Raw genomic sequence first — 17,911 nt, forward strand, 5'->3', positions numbered from 1 at the left:
AGCCAGCCGTGCCTGAGTGACCGAGCCCCAGGCCGAGAGGCCGAGGGCACCCCACCTCCGAAGTGGCCCGAGCGAGCCCCAGGCTCCAGGCCCCGATAAGCGGCCGCCAAGGAGTGAGCCGGTGTGTACCTGGACGCCCATCCCCGGACACAAAGAACCACCAACGCACCGATGTCTGAGGGAGTCCGCCACTGGCAGGGGAAGTGGTGGTAGGGGGAGATAGGCCTCCAAACCTTGGAGGGCCTAAGATGTCCCCAGAGAGGTGGCGCCTGACACCCAACCTGACATATAGACACAGAAATACAGGCACACACATATACAAACATCCATTCCCACCCTCATGCTGTCATATGCACTTACTCCACACTCAACCAACGTGGAGACAGACATAAAGAGACGCTGTACACACGATCACACTCCCCAAGCGTACTCTACGAACCGGGTCTAGGTACCCTTGCCCCTGGAGGGGGGAACTGCACCCAGACCCAGGTGGTGTTACCCTTTTCCCTGCGGTGGGGGGAGGCAGACCGCCCCGACTCCGCAGCAGCAGGGAGGCCCCACACTCCAGACCGCAGTCGGACGGCCAACTCCTCCTCCTAGCCCCCCCGCTCCAGCAGGTCGCAGAGAATGGGGGTGAGAGAAGACTCCAAACCTCCCTCCACCCGCTCATTGTAGTGTTGATGCATGTGTGTTCTAAGGTGACAACGTGAACTTGACAACGTAAGACACAGACATGAAACACATGAAGGGGAAAGGAGACTTGACATGGGTGGAAGACACAAGGGGAATCTAATAACAGAGAACTATAACAACCTAGGCATGATAAAAATGAACTTAGAAAACCTGAAGGGCTTAAACATAAACCATAAACTAAAACTCAAAACGCTGGGTCAAAAGACCCAGGATCGTGACATTTTTCAAGTCTTTGTCCTGTTTTTATGAGAAATGTACGACTTTAATGTGAAACATTCAGAGTTTTTTCTCTTGTTGTGTTTGTTTGAAGCTGCTTCCTGTTGGCTTCAGCTGTTTGGAGTTTCCATTTTCTAAACTTCTACATTCTGAACCTTCTTCAGCTCTGAACAGATGATGAAACACTGAATGATTTCAAGCTCACACTTTGTCTAATAAACTTACATCTTTCATTCTTTATACAGATTGGAGAGCTGTGGTTTGTCAAAGATCAGCTGTGATTATCTGGCAGCAGCACTGAAGTCCAACCCCTCCCATCTGAGAGAGCTGGACCTGAGTAACAATTACAAGCTGCAGGATTCAGGAGTGAAGCATCTGTGTGGTTTCCTGGAGAGTCCAGGATGTGGACTTGAAACTCTGGGGTCAGTCAGCATGTTTTAGTTGTGCTGAGATGAATATGATGTGAAAGTTGTGCTGACACTAAACTGCAGACATCAGGCTGATATTATACTGATCCACACTGAGGATCTTCATGGTAAAGTCTGTTTTCTTCTTCTCTGGTTTAGTCCATTGACTGCAGCAGAACAATGTTCACATTTCAAACCTTCAAAGAAGAAGAAAAGTCCTCCACTGGATAATTCACTGTGAAACTCTCCAACTCTTCATTCCACCTTAAAGTCTGTCTGACACTGAAATCCAAAGCAAAATGTGCGTTTGCTTTACAGACAGCAGTCCAACACAAATTCATACACATTCCCCAAAACACAGTCCAACATCCAAATCTCCTCCACTGCCAGCATGAATGATGGGAAAGAGAAGGAGGAACACTCTGACATTCAGGGTTAGAATGAGTTTCATAAAGCAGACTGTGAAGATCAAAGCTGCATTAGAAAGCTTACATGAATGAATGAGTGGACAGAAGTGGACAGAGATCATCTGAAGCACTTCAAAGGCTTTAAATCAGCACATTTCTCTTTATCAACTCTGTTAGTTTCTCTCAGTTTTCTGTGGAATGAAGCTAACAGCAGGCTAATAAGATGCTGACCAATAGGTTTCTATTAAAGGTTGTAATTTGTATATGAAAAAGTGCTTTGGCTCAGCAGGGATCAGCTTACAGGTAGAATACAGCTGCTGGATGGGATTAGCATGTCATAGCTATCTACCAAACTGCTAACTGGGGGATTTCAGGCCATCTATGGATCATTTTTGCTAACTGTTTATTCAGCTTAGGCTCACAGGGCTGCAGCCTGTGCCCTAGCTGTCATAGGGCAAGAGGCGTGGCCCACCTGCACAGGTGAACAGTCCATCACAGGGCCAACAGAGAGAGACAGAGAAGCACTCTCTCACATCCACACCTACAGCCAATTTAGAAGCACCAATGAACCTAAGCAGCATTTCATTGGACTGTGGGAGAACATCCAACCTCCACAGAAAGGCCAACAAGCTTCAACCTACAACCTTCTTGCTTTAAGGCACTAGTGCGAACCACTTTTCCCCATTTCAGCCCAAATCCTGCATCTTCCTGTTTCTGACTCCAGGCCAGCTCCACTAACACTTTCTCATCAGACACTGCCACCTAGTGGAGGAAGTCTTAGTTCCATTTGAAGCTTCAGATTACAGTTAGTTCCTTTACAAAGAGGTGGAGGTGGTGGGGCCACAGCACCATCATCACTGAGTGCCATAGGACACTTAACCTTTGTTTCCATATGCTGGGAACTTCCTGTTGTTCCAAGGAGGACTGGAAAATGTGTGAAAATCTCCCAGTCAGTTCCTCACAGCACACTTCAATCATTTCCCTCCCACAGCATCAGGACCAGGGCTTTTTCTCTCTTTGTTCCCACTAAGAGATTTCCACACAAACACCTCATCAGTGGGACTCTCAGAGCTACCAGCCCTTTGCTACAATCACAAAGCTCTTCATTGAAATCAATGATATCAAAGCTGGAATCAAATGAGTCCAAGTCTTCTGCTGATTCAGCATCACATTCATCTTTGCTCCTTGTTCTGCATCCCCACCATGGACTTCATTCCTTTCCAAGCCAGCCTTGAGTGTCCTTTATTCAGCTCATCCTCTGCTTTACTTTTACACCTGATTTTAGCTGCTTTATCTCTCTTTCAACAAGTTTCTGTGCCTCAATCTTTTTCTTCTCTCCCTCATAACAAGACAGCTTCTTCTGCCTGAGAACATGTTGGAGTGATTTACTAATCCAGGGCTGCTTATTGGGGAAAATACTTCCTGTTTTCAAAGTAATCCCCATTTTTCCCAGAAAGAAATGTAAGTAGAAATCGATGATCTAAGTGAGAACATGAGCCTTTAAAAAGTCCCAGTGGGTGCAGTCAAAGCAGTCCCTCAGTCCCAGTATAGAGTCTTTGGTCCAGACTGGAACAACTGTGTGCCCAGTTTGAGCTCTCTTCAGTGCTGTGACCTGACAGACCCAGAGGGGCCATCACATCACATTTAGAAGCTCCCCTAATGGAGCCACAACACATGTCCAACACTTAGTCTGTCTTGTTGGACCAACTGGAAGAAACGATTCAAGGACTTAGTCACAGAACAGAGATTCAAATCTCCAAAATCCAACTGGCTGCATCAGGACATATAGTCTGAAACTCTGCACAGTTTCCTGTTTGAAGCTGCTTCCTGTTGGCTTCAGCTGTTTGGAGTTTCCATTTTCTAAACTTCTACATTCTGAACCTTCTTCAGCTCTGAACAGATGATGAAACACTGAATGATTTCAAGCTCACTTTGTCTAATAAACTTACATCTTTCATCCTTTATACAGATTGATGCACTGTGGTTTGTCAAAGATCAGCTGTGATTATCTGGCAGCAGCACTGAAGTCCAACCCCTCCCATCTGAGAGAGCTGGAGCTGAGAGGAAACTACCTGAAGGATCCAGATGTGAAGCAGCTGTCTGATCTTCAGCAGAGTCCAGACTACAGACTGGAGACTCTGAGGTCAGTAGAGTGATGGAGTGAGTGGGTGGTGCTGTCAGCAGTATTGTACTAAACACAGTCAGTATGAAACAAAGATCCAGTGTTTCCTGTAAAGCTGCAGCTTCTCAGTGAAGCTGTGAGAGGAGAATGGTGACAGGCTTCAGGATTGGACACAAACACTTCCTGTTTCTGACCTTTATGGTCACCATAGTAACGGCTGACACACTCTGATCAAACACTGTCAACAGCCAATCAGCTCTCTGAACAAAGCAGCACGCAGACCAATGACTGCATTCATTTCCAAGTTTAAAGCAGTGAAGAACACAGTCTGTAGGTGAGGAAGAATTTAGTGAGAGCAGATGTTTGGATGGAATTCCTCCAGTTAACAGCTGGAACCGTCCATTTGGATTGTTGGGCTTGTTGTTGGGGTTCCTACAGAGCTCAGAGTGGACACACCAAGGTTCTTCTAATGAATGAAAGTCCAAACTCAAACTAGGAGGGAAAAACATTTTCATCAACTTCAATAAAAATCCAAAGATTAGAAAAAGTGAAGCAACAATGAGTCCTAGTACAGTCCCAGCACTGAAGTCCCTGCTGCTCTTTATACTGGATGTGCTGCATCACTGACTGACAGCTGATGAAGAGTCTCTGGAAACACTCGTTTATCTCCTCTGCTCTTCCTTCTTCTCTCTGCAGGTGGAGCTGATGATGGTAAACAGGACGGTGTGTGTGCTGAGAGAGGAGGAGCTGTGTCCTGATGATCCAGAGAGGTTGAAGCAGCAGCAGCTTGTGTGTAGAGACGCTCTGACTGGGCCATGTTACTGGGAGGTGGAGAGGAGAGCTTCATCCAGCAGTGACTGACAGAGGAATGAGAAGAAGTGCAGATGACTGTCAGTGCTGCAGAGTGAACTGCTCTGAGAACAGCTCCACTGTCAGACACAATGTAGAGTCCAGCATCATCCCTGTGTGTCCCTCTGGATCTGACAGAGGATCATCAGTGTATCTGGACTGCTCTGCTGCTGCTCTGTCCTTCTACAGTCTCTGCACAGTCTCTGTCTGACTCTGGCTTCAGACCCTCCTGGATCAAACTCACCTGGAAAGACTTTCAAACATCACTCAATAGATTTGAATACAGAATATATTTGATATATACTGTAGATGTACTGTAGAGTTGCAGTTTGTCACTTGTAAATACAGTCTGTGAGCAGCTATGAGCTGAAAGATCTTTCTAGAAACACGAAATGTTTTCACTCTTCTGTTGCTTTTTCATATATTTCCACAACATTTATATTCATCCCACCTGTCTCACCTGTTTCATGCTTTTATACATAATAACAGGACACGTGTGATCTGAGCGCTGCTGTGGTTGCTGTGCTACACGTCTTCATTTAGATAACAGAGACATCTAGTGGTTCAGAGGGAGAACTGCAGGAGGTGGAGCTGTGTTTTAGCATGGAAAACTTTTTATCTTTTAGGCGCAGATACAAATATGACAAGTATCAGTGTAAGATAGAAAAGGTCACATCAGTCAGCAGAGGGAACAGTGATCACACAGCAATGTAAGAATAGAAACATAACAGTGAATCTGGACATGTATACAGATGGAAGCAAACAAACAGGATGTAACACTACATAAAAGCCACAAATGAGAAGAAAACAAACCCAAAGGAAAATATATTTGATCTCAGGAATCCAAATCAGATGCTTTAGAGCAGGGGTCGGCAACCCTGGGCACGCGTGTCACAGCTGCCACGTGAAGGGTTAACTGATGGCACGACCATAGCTGGACTGGCCATCGGGCATACTGATGGTGATTTTTTGTTTTTAATGGGCCGATGATGTTTTTTTATTTTTTATAACGGTATAAACGATGGAAGGTGGTGGATTGGCCGGATGCAGGTCGATGTGTAAAAATAAGTCCGTTAACCCAGGAGGAGGAGAGACCCAAGGCAGTGACCGGGGTCACCCAGACCCCGGTCCCGTGACAATTTCTCAAAACTAAGTAGGCCTACACACCAGGGTTTGGACATGTGTGGACCCAAACTATACTTAAACTTTACCCTTTTTTGTGTCACCAAATACACTTTAATATCTTCTAGACAAGAATGTAGTGGCATAATCTTTAACCTCCTAAGATCCGAACTCCTCCGTGGCATTCATTTTTAATTTCTCTTTGATATTTGGGCTGATTGGGACCTGATGAATGTAAAAACAAAGAATTACCAGATTTTTTTTTTTTTTTTACCAAATTTTTGTTTCTGAGAAAATGAGAGCCACATATGAGGATATTGGTCTAAAATTTTGATAGCACAGTGGCAGTATAACATCCTCGTAAGTGGATATCAGGCCCTTGTAGAGCAAAATTGAGTATTTTGGTCTAAACAACCCAAAATGTGATGTCCACATATGTGGACGCCAGGTCCTAGGAGGTTAAATATCTGCTCACTTTGTCAAAATGAACCTAATCATCTCTGATGAATTCAGTGATGTCTGCCAGCTCACCTTGCAAGTGGTCGAGCTTATACCGCCGACAACGCGGTCTGACGAGCATTCTTTTTTTTTTTTTTGCCGATGCCCGTGATGCCACCCCCCACCACGATGCCGCCCCGGGCAACCGCCCGTGTTGCCCGTATCTAAAACCGCTACTGGACCCAGATAGACTGCAGGTCATAACTTCTTACCTGAAGTTCAGTTCACCTGACACTCGGACTGGCAGCCGCCTCGGGTCTCTGCTCCTCCTGCCTCCCCTTTCCCTCATCCACCTGCTGGCCTCCACCACTTACTAATGTTACTGAATCTGTGGAAGCTCCGCCATATCCACCACCAAACAACTGAGTTATTTTTACACACCGGCCAGCATCCGGCCAGTCCACCATCTTTCATTGTTTATGCCGTTACAAAAAAAATAATAATAAATCATCGTGCCATCAGTTACCCTTCACGTGCCAGCTGTGGCACGCGTGCCCAGGGTTGCCGACCCCTGCTCTACATGTTTAAAGGTGTCCAGTCCTGAGACACTGGGGGTGGAAACTGTCTGATGGGCTGACGGTGAAAAAGCCGTCGGCCTCTGGAAGGAAATTTTAATTTTAATTGGTTTGGTACTATTTTCATAACTAAAGTGTACATTTTCAAATCTCTCAGTACAAAACTCACATTTGATCACATTTGTAACACCACTAGTCATTCTTTCAAATCTGATGTCATGATTTCATTGTATTTGCACATATTTTCATTCCACTTAATCATTGTTGCAGAACATATGATCATTGTGATATATTCTGAGAACATTTGCTTTAATCACCCAAGCAAAACAGTAAGATCTTTTTTCAACTTAGTACTTTTATCAATCATTTCATTCAGGAGCAAATAATACAAGGTAAGCGTTTCAAATTGTCTTTGGTGATGAATGAGTGTAACTGAACTGTAAAACTTTACACAGCAAATATTACACTTATGTTCAGGCATAACAAAAAAAAACAAAAAACAAAAAACAAAAACCAACTATCAGGTGTTCAGTGTTGTATGACCCTAGAACTGGTCTACAGCCTACCACACCATCTTCAGATATAGCTGCACACATTGAGATGTTTCCCCCACGTTGTCCAGGGACTTGGATGGTAGCCCTTTGTCCAATAAGGTTATGTCCTCTGCGTCTAGTTTTTGCCAGATTGAAACCGGCCCCATCAACAAAAATATACTTGTGATGATTCACAGCAGCGTCCAGCTCCATCACCCTCTAAAATGATAATTTAGTTGTTTTTTTTTTTACAACTAATAGTTGTCAGTACTGTTAGAGTAATTGCATGCCAGTTTAGTGTTGTACCTGAATATACTCTGAATGCAGTTGTTTCACCCGGACATTGTTCCTCTCAAAAGGAACCAAGTAAATTTGTTTCATGGAAACCTGGTGCTTCTTCAAAAGCCGGGCAATCGTTGCAAGGCTAATTGATGGCACATTGGCAAAGGTGTCATTGCTGTTCTCAATAGCCTGTTTGATTTCAGACAGCCGTATGTCATTCCTTGCCCTGACCATTTCCACCACAGCCAACACCTGCTGGTCAGTCAAAACACGTGGGCGACCACCACCAGGTTGTCTCCTGTTAATTCTGAGGACAATCATATACTGTGAATATTGAAGTATTACAAATTACATTACTGTAAACTGACAATTGCATGTTGTTCATCTATACAATAGAGTACTATATCTTAGAAGTGAAGTTGCTATAGCAGACATACCGGTTTTCTTGGCGAAAAGTTCTGATGATAGAGCTGACAGTTGACCTTTGTAAATTAGGCTGTACCAACCTGGCAGCCTCAGCCATGGTAAAGCCTCTGTTAACCACATGGTCAACAATGATGGCCCGGACTTCATTAGAGATGATGGTGCGTTGTCTTCTGCCTACATTTCTCTGAAGACCACCTCTCTGTCGAGGAGCACCACCACCTCTTCGATGAAGGTTTCCTCTCCCTACGAGTCTATCCTGCTCCATATTTGAACAGTGCAAAGTCTCAAACACAGTTCTACTTATATGGTAACTAATTGTGATCATCAGGGGGAAACAATTAGTATTTCTAGATTGAAAGCTCTTGCAGCAATGTGTAACTTACAAATGACCAGACAACAATCAGTCAAGTTGAAAATCCATGGACATAATGAAGGATTCATTGATTAAACATTAAGATCAGTTGAATTAAATGATAGACAAATGTATTAAACTGAATAATAAGAGAAGCAAATCAAAAATTTGATAGTGATAACATTATGAAAGGCAGTAACTGTGAACAAAACATTTATTTAGATGAAACACTTATTTTGTGTAGTGAAAAGGATATTTTGTCATAATGTGTATTGTACTGACACAATTGAAAATATGCTGAAATGTTTGAAAAACGTGCACTTTTGATGATCTGTTGTGATATAAGTACTAAGAGTTTTGAAAATGTACCAATTGCTTGTGAAAACTGCGCCAAACCAATTAAAAAAACTGTAATGAAGACGCCGTCAATTTTAGAAACTCCCACCATGCTGTCAGAGAAGAGCTGATGTTGATGCTTTTAAAGCATTCATGTCGTTGGATGTTTGAGCTGATAAATGGTAGGTCTGAGATCTCTAGATTATTGCAAAGTGCTTGTTCTACATCTAGCCAAGGTTCATCTAAGAGGGTATGTTTTAGCCATCCTGAGATAAACTGAAGCCTGTTGGCTAAGAAGTAGTGCTGAAAGTTAGGCAGTTCTAGTCCTCCTTTATCCTTGGTCTTTTGTAGTGTTTTTAAGCTTATACGTGGGGGTTTATTTTTCCAAAGGAATTTGGACATACATGAATCTAGAGATCTGAACCAATCTTGTGGCGGTTTAGTTGGGATCATTGAGAATAAATAATTTATTTTTGGTAAGACCATCATTTTTATAGCGGCAACCCTTCCCATGAGTGATATTGGTAGACATTTCCATCTAGCCAGATCATCTTCTACCTTCTTTAAAAGTGGGATATGGTTTAATTTAGTTAGATCTGCAAGCTTGGGAGAAGCATTAATACCTAAATATTTTATATTTCCCGATTGCAGTGGTGTAGAAGAGGAATTATGGAGGGAGCAATTAATCGGTAGAACTGTAGATTTTGACCAGTTAATTGAGTAATCTGATATTCTTGCAAAAGAGTTTATCAATTCAATCACCCCAGAGATATTGGTTTGTGAATTTTGGAGAAAGAGTAACACATCATCTGCATAAAGGCTGATTTTATGTTCCACGTTCTTGCATTTTATGCCCTTAATTACTGAATTCTGTCTAATTGCTGCTGCTAGTGGTTCAATAAAAATTGCAAACAGTGAAGGGGAGAGTGGGCATCCCTGCCTGGTGCCCCTCAAGAGACAGAAGCTGGAGGATGTCTGGTCATTTGTTCTAACACAAGCTGTTGGGGAATTATATAATATTTTTAACCAGTTTATGAAAGAGGATCCAAAACCAAATTTGTGTAAAGTTGCAAATAGAAATTTCCAGTTAACTCTGTCAAATGCTTTTTCTGCGTCTAAAGAGAATATTGTAGTTTCTAGGTTTTTACTGTATGAGTAGTCTATCAAATTAAGTAATCTACGTGTATTTGTTGATGAGTGCCTACCTTTTATGAAACCAGTTTGGTCAGGATGAATTAAGAGGGGGGTTATTTTCTCCAGTCTCTTTGAGAGGGCTTTGCAGATTATTTTAAGGTCTACATTTATAAGGGATATTGGACGATAGCTTGAGGGATATACAGGGTCTTTGTCTGGTTTTAGAAGGAGATTAATGTTTGCAGAATTCATATTTGATAGAAGTCTGCCCTTTTCTTTAATTTCCAACAACGTTCTGTAGAAAACTGGTGCTAGAATCGACCAGAATTCTTTGTAGAATTCTGCAGGAAAGCCGTCTGGACCTGGAGCCTTATTATTGGGCATACTTATCAGGGCTTCCTGGGGTTCGCCTGGTGTCAGTGGTGAATCCAGTGCCATTGCTTGAGTGTCTAATAATTTTGGAAGAGTTGTGTTGTCCAAAAACTGATCAATTTCCTTTTCAGATGGGTTTATTTGTGGTGAATACAACGTTTTATAGAAATCCCTGAAAATGTTGTTTATTTGTATCGGATCATATATTGTGTTCCCAGATGAATCTTGAACAGCACATATAGTTGTTTTTTATTTATTTATTTTTAGCTGGTTTGCTAGAAATTGACCGAATTTATTACCATGTTCATAATTTTGTAAGCGTAGTCTTTGTACTAAGAATTTTGTTTTTTTTTATCAATTATCTCATTTAATTCTAGTTTTGTTTTGCGTATTTTGTTCAATGTTTCCTGATCTTGGTGGGACGCGTAGGCTTCTTCTAGTGAGTTGATGTTTTTTTTCTAATTCCTGAATATTTTTGTTTTCTTTTTTCTTTTTATGTGATGAGAAAGAAATTATTTTACCTCTCATCACAGCTTTCCCTGCTTCCCATAGAACAGAAGCTGATGTTCCGGGAGTGTCATTATAGTCTAAATATGAAGTCCACTCTTTTTTAAAATATTTAATAAAGTCTTCATCTTTAAGTAGTGATATATTAAATCTCCAGTTTTTACTTGGCGTAGTATTATTCTTGTGCATTAGTGTTAAAGATACAGGAGCATGATCGCTGACAGCTATAGGGTGAATCTCAGTGTCTGAAATGTCGCTCAGCAGTGAGCTGCTGACTAGGAAATAATCCAGACGAGAGTAAGAGTGATGGACATGTGAGAAAAAAGTATATTCCTTACTGGTGGGGTGAAGGGAGCGCCATGCATCGCAAAGACCAAAGTCGCTCATATACTGTTTGATTATATTTGTGGATTGCCAATTACGCTGAGTTCCTGCTGTATTGAGCCTATCCATGTCTTCATTTAGTCCAAGGTTGAGGTCGCCTCCAAGAACAAGTGTGCCATCTAAGTGTTCAGAGAGTGCACTGAAAAAAACATGAAAGAATGAGGGATCATCAACATTTGGACCATATACAGGGAGTGCAGAATTATTAGGCAAGTTGTATTTTTGAGGAATAATTTTATTATTGAACAACAACCATGTTCTCAATGAACCCAAAAAACTCATTAATATCAAAGCTGAATGTTTTTGGAAGTAGTTTTTAGTTTGTTTTTAGTTTTAGCTATTTTAGGGGGATATCTGTGTGTGCAGGTGACTATTACTGTGCATAATTATTAGGCAACTTAACAAAAAACAAATATATACCCATTTCAATTATTTATTTTTACCAGTGAAACCAATATAACATCTCCACATTCACAAATATACATTTCTGACATTCAAAAACAAAACAAAAACAAATCAGCGACCAATATAGCCACCTTTCTTTGCAAGGACACTCAAAAGCCTGCCATCCATGGATTCTGTCAGTGTTTTGATCTGTTCACCATCAACATTGCGTGCAGCAGCAACCACAGCCTCCCAGACACTGTTCAGAGAGGTGTACTGTTTTCCCTCCTTGTAAATCTCACATTTAATGATGGACCACAGGTTGTCAATGGGGTTCAGATCAGGTGAACAAGGTGGCCATGTCATTAGTTTTTCTTCTTTTATACCCTTTCTTGCCAGCCACGCTGTGGAGTACTTGGACGCGTGTGATGGAGCATTGTCCTGCATGAAAATCATGTTTTTCTTGAAGGATGCAGACTTCTTCCTGTACCACTGCTTGAAGAAGGTGTCTTCCAGGAACTGGCAGTAGGACTGGGAGTTGAGCTTGACTCCATCCTCAACCCAAAAAGGCCCCACAAGCTCATCTTTGATGATACCAGCCCAAACCAGTACTCCACCTCCACCTTGCTGGCGTCTGAGTCGGACTGGAGCTCTCTGCCCTTTACCAATCCAGCCACGGGCCCATCCATCTGGCCCATCAAGACTCACTCTCATTTCATCAGTCCATAAAACCTTAGAAAAATCAGTCTTGAGATATTTCTTGGCCCAGTCTTGATGTTTCAGCTTGTGTGTCTTGTTCAGTGGTGGTCGTCTTTCAGCCTTTCTTACCTTGGCCATGTCTCTGAGTATTGCACACCTTGTGCTTTTGGGCACTCCAGTGATGTTGCAGCTCTGAAATATGGCCAAACTGGTGGCAAGTGGCATCTTGGCAGCTGCACGCTTGACTTTTCTCAGTTCATGGGCAGTTATTTTGCGCCTTGGTTTTTCCACATGCTTCTTGTGACCCTGTTGACTATTTTGAATGAAACGCTTGATTGTTCGATGATCACGCTTCAGAAGCTTTGCAATTTTGAGACTGCTGCATCCCTCTGCAAGATATCTCACTATTTTTGACTTTTCTGAGCCTGTCAAGTCCTTCTTTTGACCCATTTTGCCAAAGGAAAGGACGTTGCCTAATAATTATGCACACCTGATATAGGGTGTTGATGTCATTAGACCACACCCCTTCTCATTACAGAGATGCACATCACCTAATATGCTTAATTGGTAGTAGGCTTTCGAGCCTATACAGCTTGGAGTAAGACAACATGCATGAAGAGGATGATGTGGACAAAATACTCATTTGCCTAATAATTCTGCACTCCCTGTAATTATGGTTTTTGCTGTAATTAAACAGTCATGCGGAAATGTGGCAACCACAGAACTTTAGAGGCCTTTTGTTCAATTATGTGTGGACTGTTTCTTTAGTCTCATACACAAATTGTTCTCAGTGTCTATGAGACTGATGAAATATCCATGTGTGCTGAAAGAGACTGTGCTGGTCTGACCCCCTCAACCTAGGTATTGTGGGTAATGAAAGAGCAGATAGGTTGGCTAAAGCAGCTGTTAAAAAAGTAGACATAGATGTGCAGATACCATTGTTGAAATCTGAGGGGAAAGTATAGTTTGGACACAAAGTAAGAATTTCTGGAGAATGGCATGGGATAATGGAACAAAAGGGAGACATGGGGTACAAAACACAATAGAAGTTAAGAGGAGTGGTGGGTTAAATAGGCAGCAGGAGAATACAAACAGGTCATTGCTTTCTAAATGGTTCTCTTTTTATGATGGGGAAACATCCGACTGGGTTATGTGATGGTGTAATGCTATGGAGACGGGTGAACATGTGGTTATTAGTTGCAGGAAGTATAGAAGTCAAAGGAGAGTGTTGAGGGTAGGAACTGGTGGTGAAATGAAACTTACATTTGAAAAAGTGGTTAATCAGTTAAGTCCTGATGAGGTGAAAGGAGTGGTTTTTCATTTTTGAGAAATACTGATGTCATCAAGAGGATCTGAGGATCTGGAAGAGAAGTAAGAGTAAAAGCCAGGAGATGGCAGTAGTGCAACATCTTTGGATGCAAGCTGCTGTTAAAAATGACAGAAGAAGAAGTTTGCTTGATCGTTCCTCAGCTCGTCTGTGTGAAGCTGAGTGTAAAGAGGCTCCTGCTGTCAGAGAAACACTCTGACTGTTTCACAGAGTCAGACATGTTCAGACTGAATTTCAGTCAGAAACTCAGCATCACATTGATGAAGCTGCAGATTAATTGTGGTTAATTTCTGATTAATTTCTTTGCTGCCAGCTGAAATTTAAATGTAATTTAAAAGAAGGATTCAAGGTTATTGGGTTTTTGAACCCAAAGATATCACATGAACGTATATGAATTGTATGATATGTCTCTTCTATTTTTCCATCCATCCGTTTGCTTCCACATCTCCTTTTCAGGGTCGTGGGCGGTGCTGGAGCTGTCATCTTCTTCTTCTATTTTTCTATGATCATATTTTGATGTTGACTGTGATTGGTTTTATTTGTTTCTTCGGCGGTTGTAGTGTTTTAATATTTAGACTTTTTTCCATTATTGTAATTGTGTATAAAGTTTGATTTGAATGAAATTTACACTCAAATGCTTTCAGTGTTGCTGTGTTGAGTGTTTGCATGATTAACGTTTGTATGGAAGACTGGTGGGGGAGGCTGTTACATCTTGCAGGAGGTCTCCTCTCTCCAGGAACTCACTCTGCAGGTGGGGGAGATACAGGAGAGGTGGAGGAAGAACTCAGCCTGGGTGTCTATGTCTTGTGTAGTCTGGAGGATAAGTGTATGACGGGGTGGGTGCAGTTTTCTCTGTGGTGGGATCGGGTGGGCCGTCCCGGGCTCTGTGGGGTCGGGCGGCGCTACTGAACTGGGCCCCGGTCCGGATGGGCCTGGGCCCCCTTGCCCCTCCCTTCCTTCCCTCCCCATCTCCAGCTGCCTCCCTCTTCCCGCTCCACCACAATCACCCACACATGCAGGGCCTTGGGGTAAGGGTGTGTCACCAGGGTGCAGGGGAGGCATCCCCCCCTCTGTCCCCTTCTGACTGCCTGTGCCTCAATTTTATCCCACAACTTAGACATTCACATTACTCACACTCTCATAACACATACATATAGGACCTTGGGGGTGGGCACGCTACACGGCATCCAGAAGACCATCAGGGTGTACGACCTCACCCGTGGCGTCATTGCCCACCTCTCAATTTTAAATACACGTATACATTGAGGTCTATCAGGAGGGGCTCTGCGCTTACCTGCTGCTGAGTAATTGCACATGTGAGCATGAGGGTGGGAATGGATGTTTGTATCTGTGTGTGCCTGTTTGTCTGTGTCTATATGTCAGGTCGGGTATCAGATGCCACCTCTCTGGGGACATCTCAGGTCCTCCAAGGTATGGAGGCCTATCTCCCCCCACCACTCCCCCTGCCAGTGGCAGACGTACAGTTTAATTTCCAAAACTTGCATATGATCTTCAGTTTGCAGCTGGACTATCACATAGCAGCTGGAGCAGTCTCAAATGGAGGCCAGTCCACTGCTGCCACCTGTGGCCAAGTGCCATAGCCTACTACTAGATGAACTTGTGACACACATCTGCAGTAGAGGCTGAGTGGCTGCTCTCACACCTGGAGCATCCAAATCGACCCACAAACACGTTGAAAGATGCAATGCCATCAATGTGGATTGTCAAGACTGAGAGACCTCTTCCCTCTGACCCCTCCCCAAACCCTCAAACCCTCCTACCCACCTCGACATACAAACTCTGTGTGGCTTCACGTGTTCTGTTGATGTTTACATGATCGAAATAACTTGAACACAAACACCAACAAACAAAGAGGAAGAGCGCACCGGAAGGAAACAACTACAAGTCCCAGCATCCTCTGTGTTTAGGGAGCAGCAGTGAAAGTGAAAGTATTGAGCCTCCATTCAGAGCAGCAGAAGGAGGAAGGTGGAGCTGAGGCAGGTGAGTGTTAACATGAATATGTTTCTTCTTATGACATAAAATAATTCCACGCTGTTCGTGTCTGTGGGTGAAATGTGAGGCCGGTCGGCTCCTCTGAGCGCTGGTTTCCTGTAAGTAGAGAGGAAGTGAGTTTAGCTGAGCCTCCGTTTAGTGTGAGAGAGCAGGAGGAGAGTGAGAGCTGTGCTGAGGCAGGGTGAGTGTTAACACCGCTCTGACATTACTGTGTCTCTGTGGCGGGAACAACAGGCTCCGTCAGTGGAGGCAAAAATAATCAGACTTTGGTTTTTCAAATGCGTACTTTAAGGCTGCAGACCCTGAATTGGGATACAGCCCATGAGTGGAGTTCAGGGTGACGTTATGAAACTGTGACGTTTGAGCCACTTCCTGTTCTCAGTCCCAGCGTCCTGATCACCGAGGTTTCTGTTGCTCTGATATTGATTATATTGGTAAACAGGCTGTAGCATAAACATCAAACACAGCTGAAGCAGTTTTTGGATGGTTGGCTTCAAATGATCCGTCGGTTTGAAAAGTAAAAACAATTTAAAAAAGGTGAAGCTGATGCAGGGTGAGTGTTAACACCAGGACTTTAGAGGGAAGAAGAGTCACAGCTCAGCATGTTGTTGACGCGTTGTTGTTCAATCGGGGGAAGACATCTGAATCATTACAGGGGGAATGGCTTTCACAACTTTAATGAATTTACTTTTTTACTTTAATTTGAGTACATGATATGCCATAATTATCTATGAGTTTGTTATATGTTAACACATTTCCGTCATTGTCTAAAAAGTGTAAAACTGTCCAAATGCCACGATCCATCCAATCCTTATAAAAGATGGATTTTCTTTTATCGTATACATCTGTTGTTCCAAATCGAATTTGTATGTGGAGAAAAAATATGCTTGTGTATCATTTTCCAGTACTGGAGAACCTGTTTGTGAAAATTGGATAATTTAATTTGGAAATTTCAAAGTCGCACTTTATAAGAAATTCAATGCCACCCAGCTTCTCCAAAATTACTTTGGGGAAATAAAACCAAATACTGTTTGAATTATTTATGAAAGATTGCAACCATTTGAGTTTGATGGAACCATCATTGCTTCAAAATCAATCGCATTCAAACCTCCTCCTTCAAATGACTTCACTATATCATTCTTCCTAACATAATGTTGCTTGTTTCTCCAAATGTAATTGAAATTAATTCGATTTATATTATTGATTAGACTATTGGAAACATATAAACATTGTGATGGATAAATCAGTCGAGAGATATCTTCTGTTTTAGTAAGCAAGACGCGTCCAAAGATGGAGAGGTGTCTTTGTAGCCTGTAAGCTGTTTTGATTTCTGGGTAATTTGCTCAAAATTTAGATTTTCTCTATTATTTGTGTTCTTTGACATTATAATACCCAAATATTTAATGTCAGTTTTAATAGCTATGTTAAGAGAGCTACTAGGTCACAATCATGAATAGTTAATAATTCACATTTTCTAATATTCAGGTACAAACCAGAAGCCTTTGAGAAAAGTGAAATTTCATTCATGTTCTATAAAAACTGACGATTCCTCGTCTAACATTAAAGCGTTTAGATGTTCCAAAAGGTAAAGAAACAGAACTATTGAGTCAGAGTATAATAAAGAAATTAAATCTATGAAGTTTTTTTTACCAAAACCAAAATAGGGTAGAGCTTTTAAAATAAAAGGATGTTCGACCGTATCAAATGCCTTATAAAAGTCTAAAAAAAGAATGACACCATCATCTTCAATTAAGTGATTAGAATCCAGTAGATCTAAAACCAATCTAATATTATTGGTCGTAGATTATCGATTAGTCTTTTATCTTTACCAGGTTTGGGAATAAGGGAGATAAGATCCTGTTTCATTGTCGTTGCTAACATTTCATTACTAATGATTTCATTAATAGTTTTGAAGAAAAATTATTTCATTTCTTTCCAGAAGAATTTATAAAAGATTGCAGTCAAGCCGTCCTGACCAGGAGCTTTGATTGATTGATTGATTGATTGATTGATTGATTGATTGATTGTACTTTCTTCATCCCGAGGGAAATTGGGTCAAGGCTGCCAGCTGTGCCAGCGCCGTCTTACCCATCCGACCATACATACATTACACAAACATCACATGGGGAAGACAGGTCAGAGGGGTATAACATGGAAAAGCACAACATGAGGAAAGATAAGGAGAAAAAAATAACTCCCCCCAGACTGAGCTCCAACAGGGAGATCAGTTTGAGAACAGAAAAAAACACCTCTGCACATAGCACATGAAAAAACTCTTAATACACCAAAGAAACACATGACAAGCAACAGGGATGGGTAAAGGGTGAGAGACA

The 17,911-nt window shown here is 42.2% G+C and overlaps 1 protein-coding gene and 1 long non-coding RNA gene across 2 annotated transcripts; one reads left to right on the forward strand and one right to left on the reverse strand.

The window, feature by feature from the left end:
* The first annotated feature begins 1,310 nt into the window (after positions 1-1,310).
* LOC120717146 lies at positions 1,311-4,681 on the forward strand. Its single transcript, XR_005692099.1, has 3 exons — positions 1,311-1,331; positions 3,693-3,866; positions 4,542-4,681. It is a non-coding gene; the product is annotated as an uncharacterized LOC120717146 (long non-coding RNA).
* A 2,975-nt stretch (positions 4,682-7,656) lies between these two features.
* Positions 7,657-8,405, reverse strand: LOC120717144. Its single transcript, XM_040004991.1, has 2 exons — positions 8,082-8,405; positions 7,657-7,951 (listed from the first exon to the last, which is right to left on the reverse strand). Exons 1-2 carry the CDS (start codon positions 8,393-8,395, stop codon positions 7,657-7,659), a joined length of 609 nt encoding a protein of 202 aa, XP_039860925.1. The 5' UTR covers positions 8,396-8,405.
* Positions 8,406-17,911: the final 9,506 nt, after the last annotated feature.

The sequence above is a fragment of the Simochromis diagramma genome, unplaced genomic scaffold (genome assembly GCF_900408965.1).
Source record: "Simochromis diagramma unplaced genomic scaffold, fSimDia1.1 OVJJ01000340.1, whole genome shotgun sequence".
Taxonomy (NCBI): Eukaryota; Metazoa; Chordata; class Actinopteri; order Cichliformes; family Cichlidae; genus Simochromis; species Simochromis diagramma.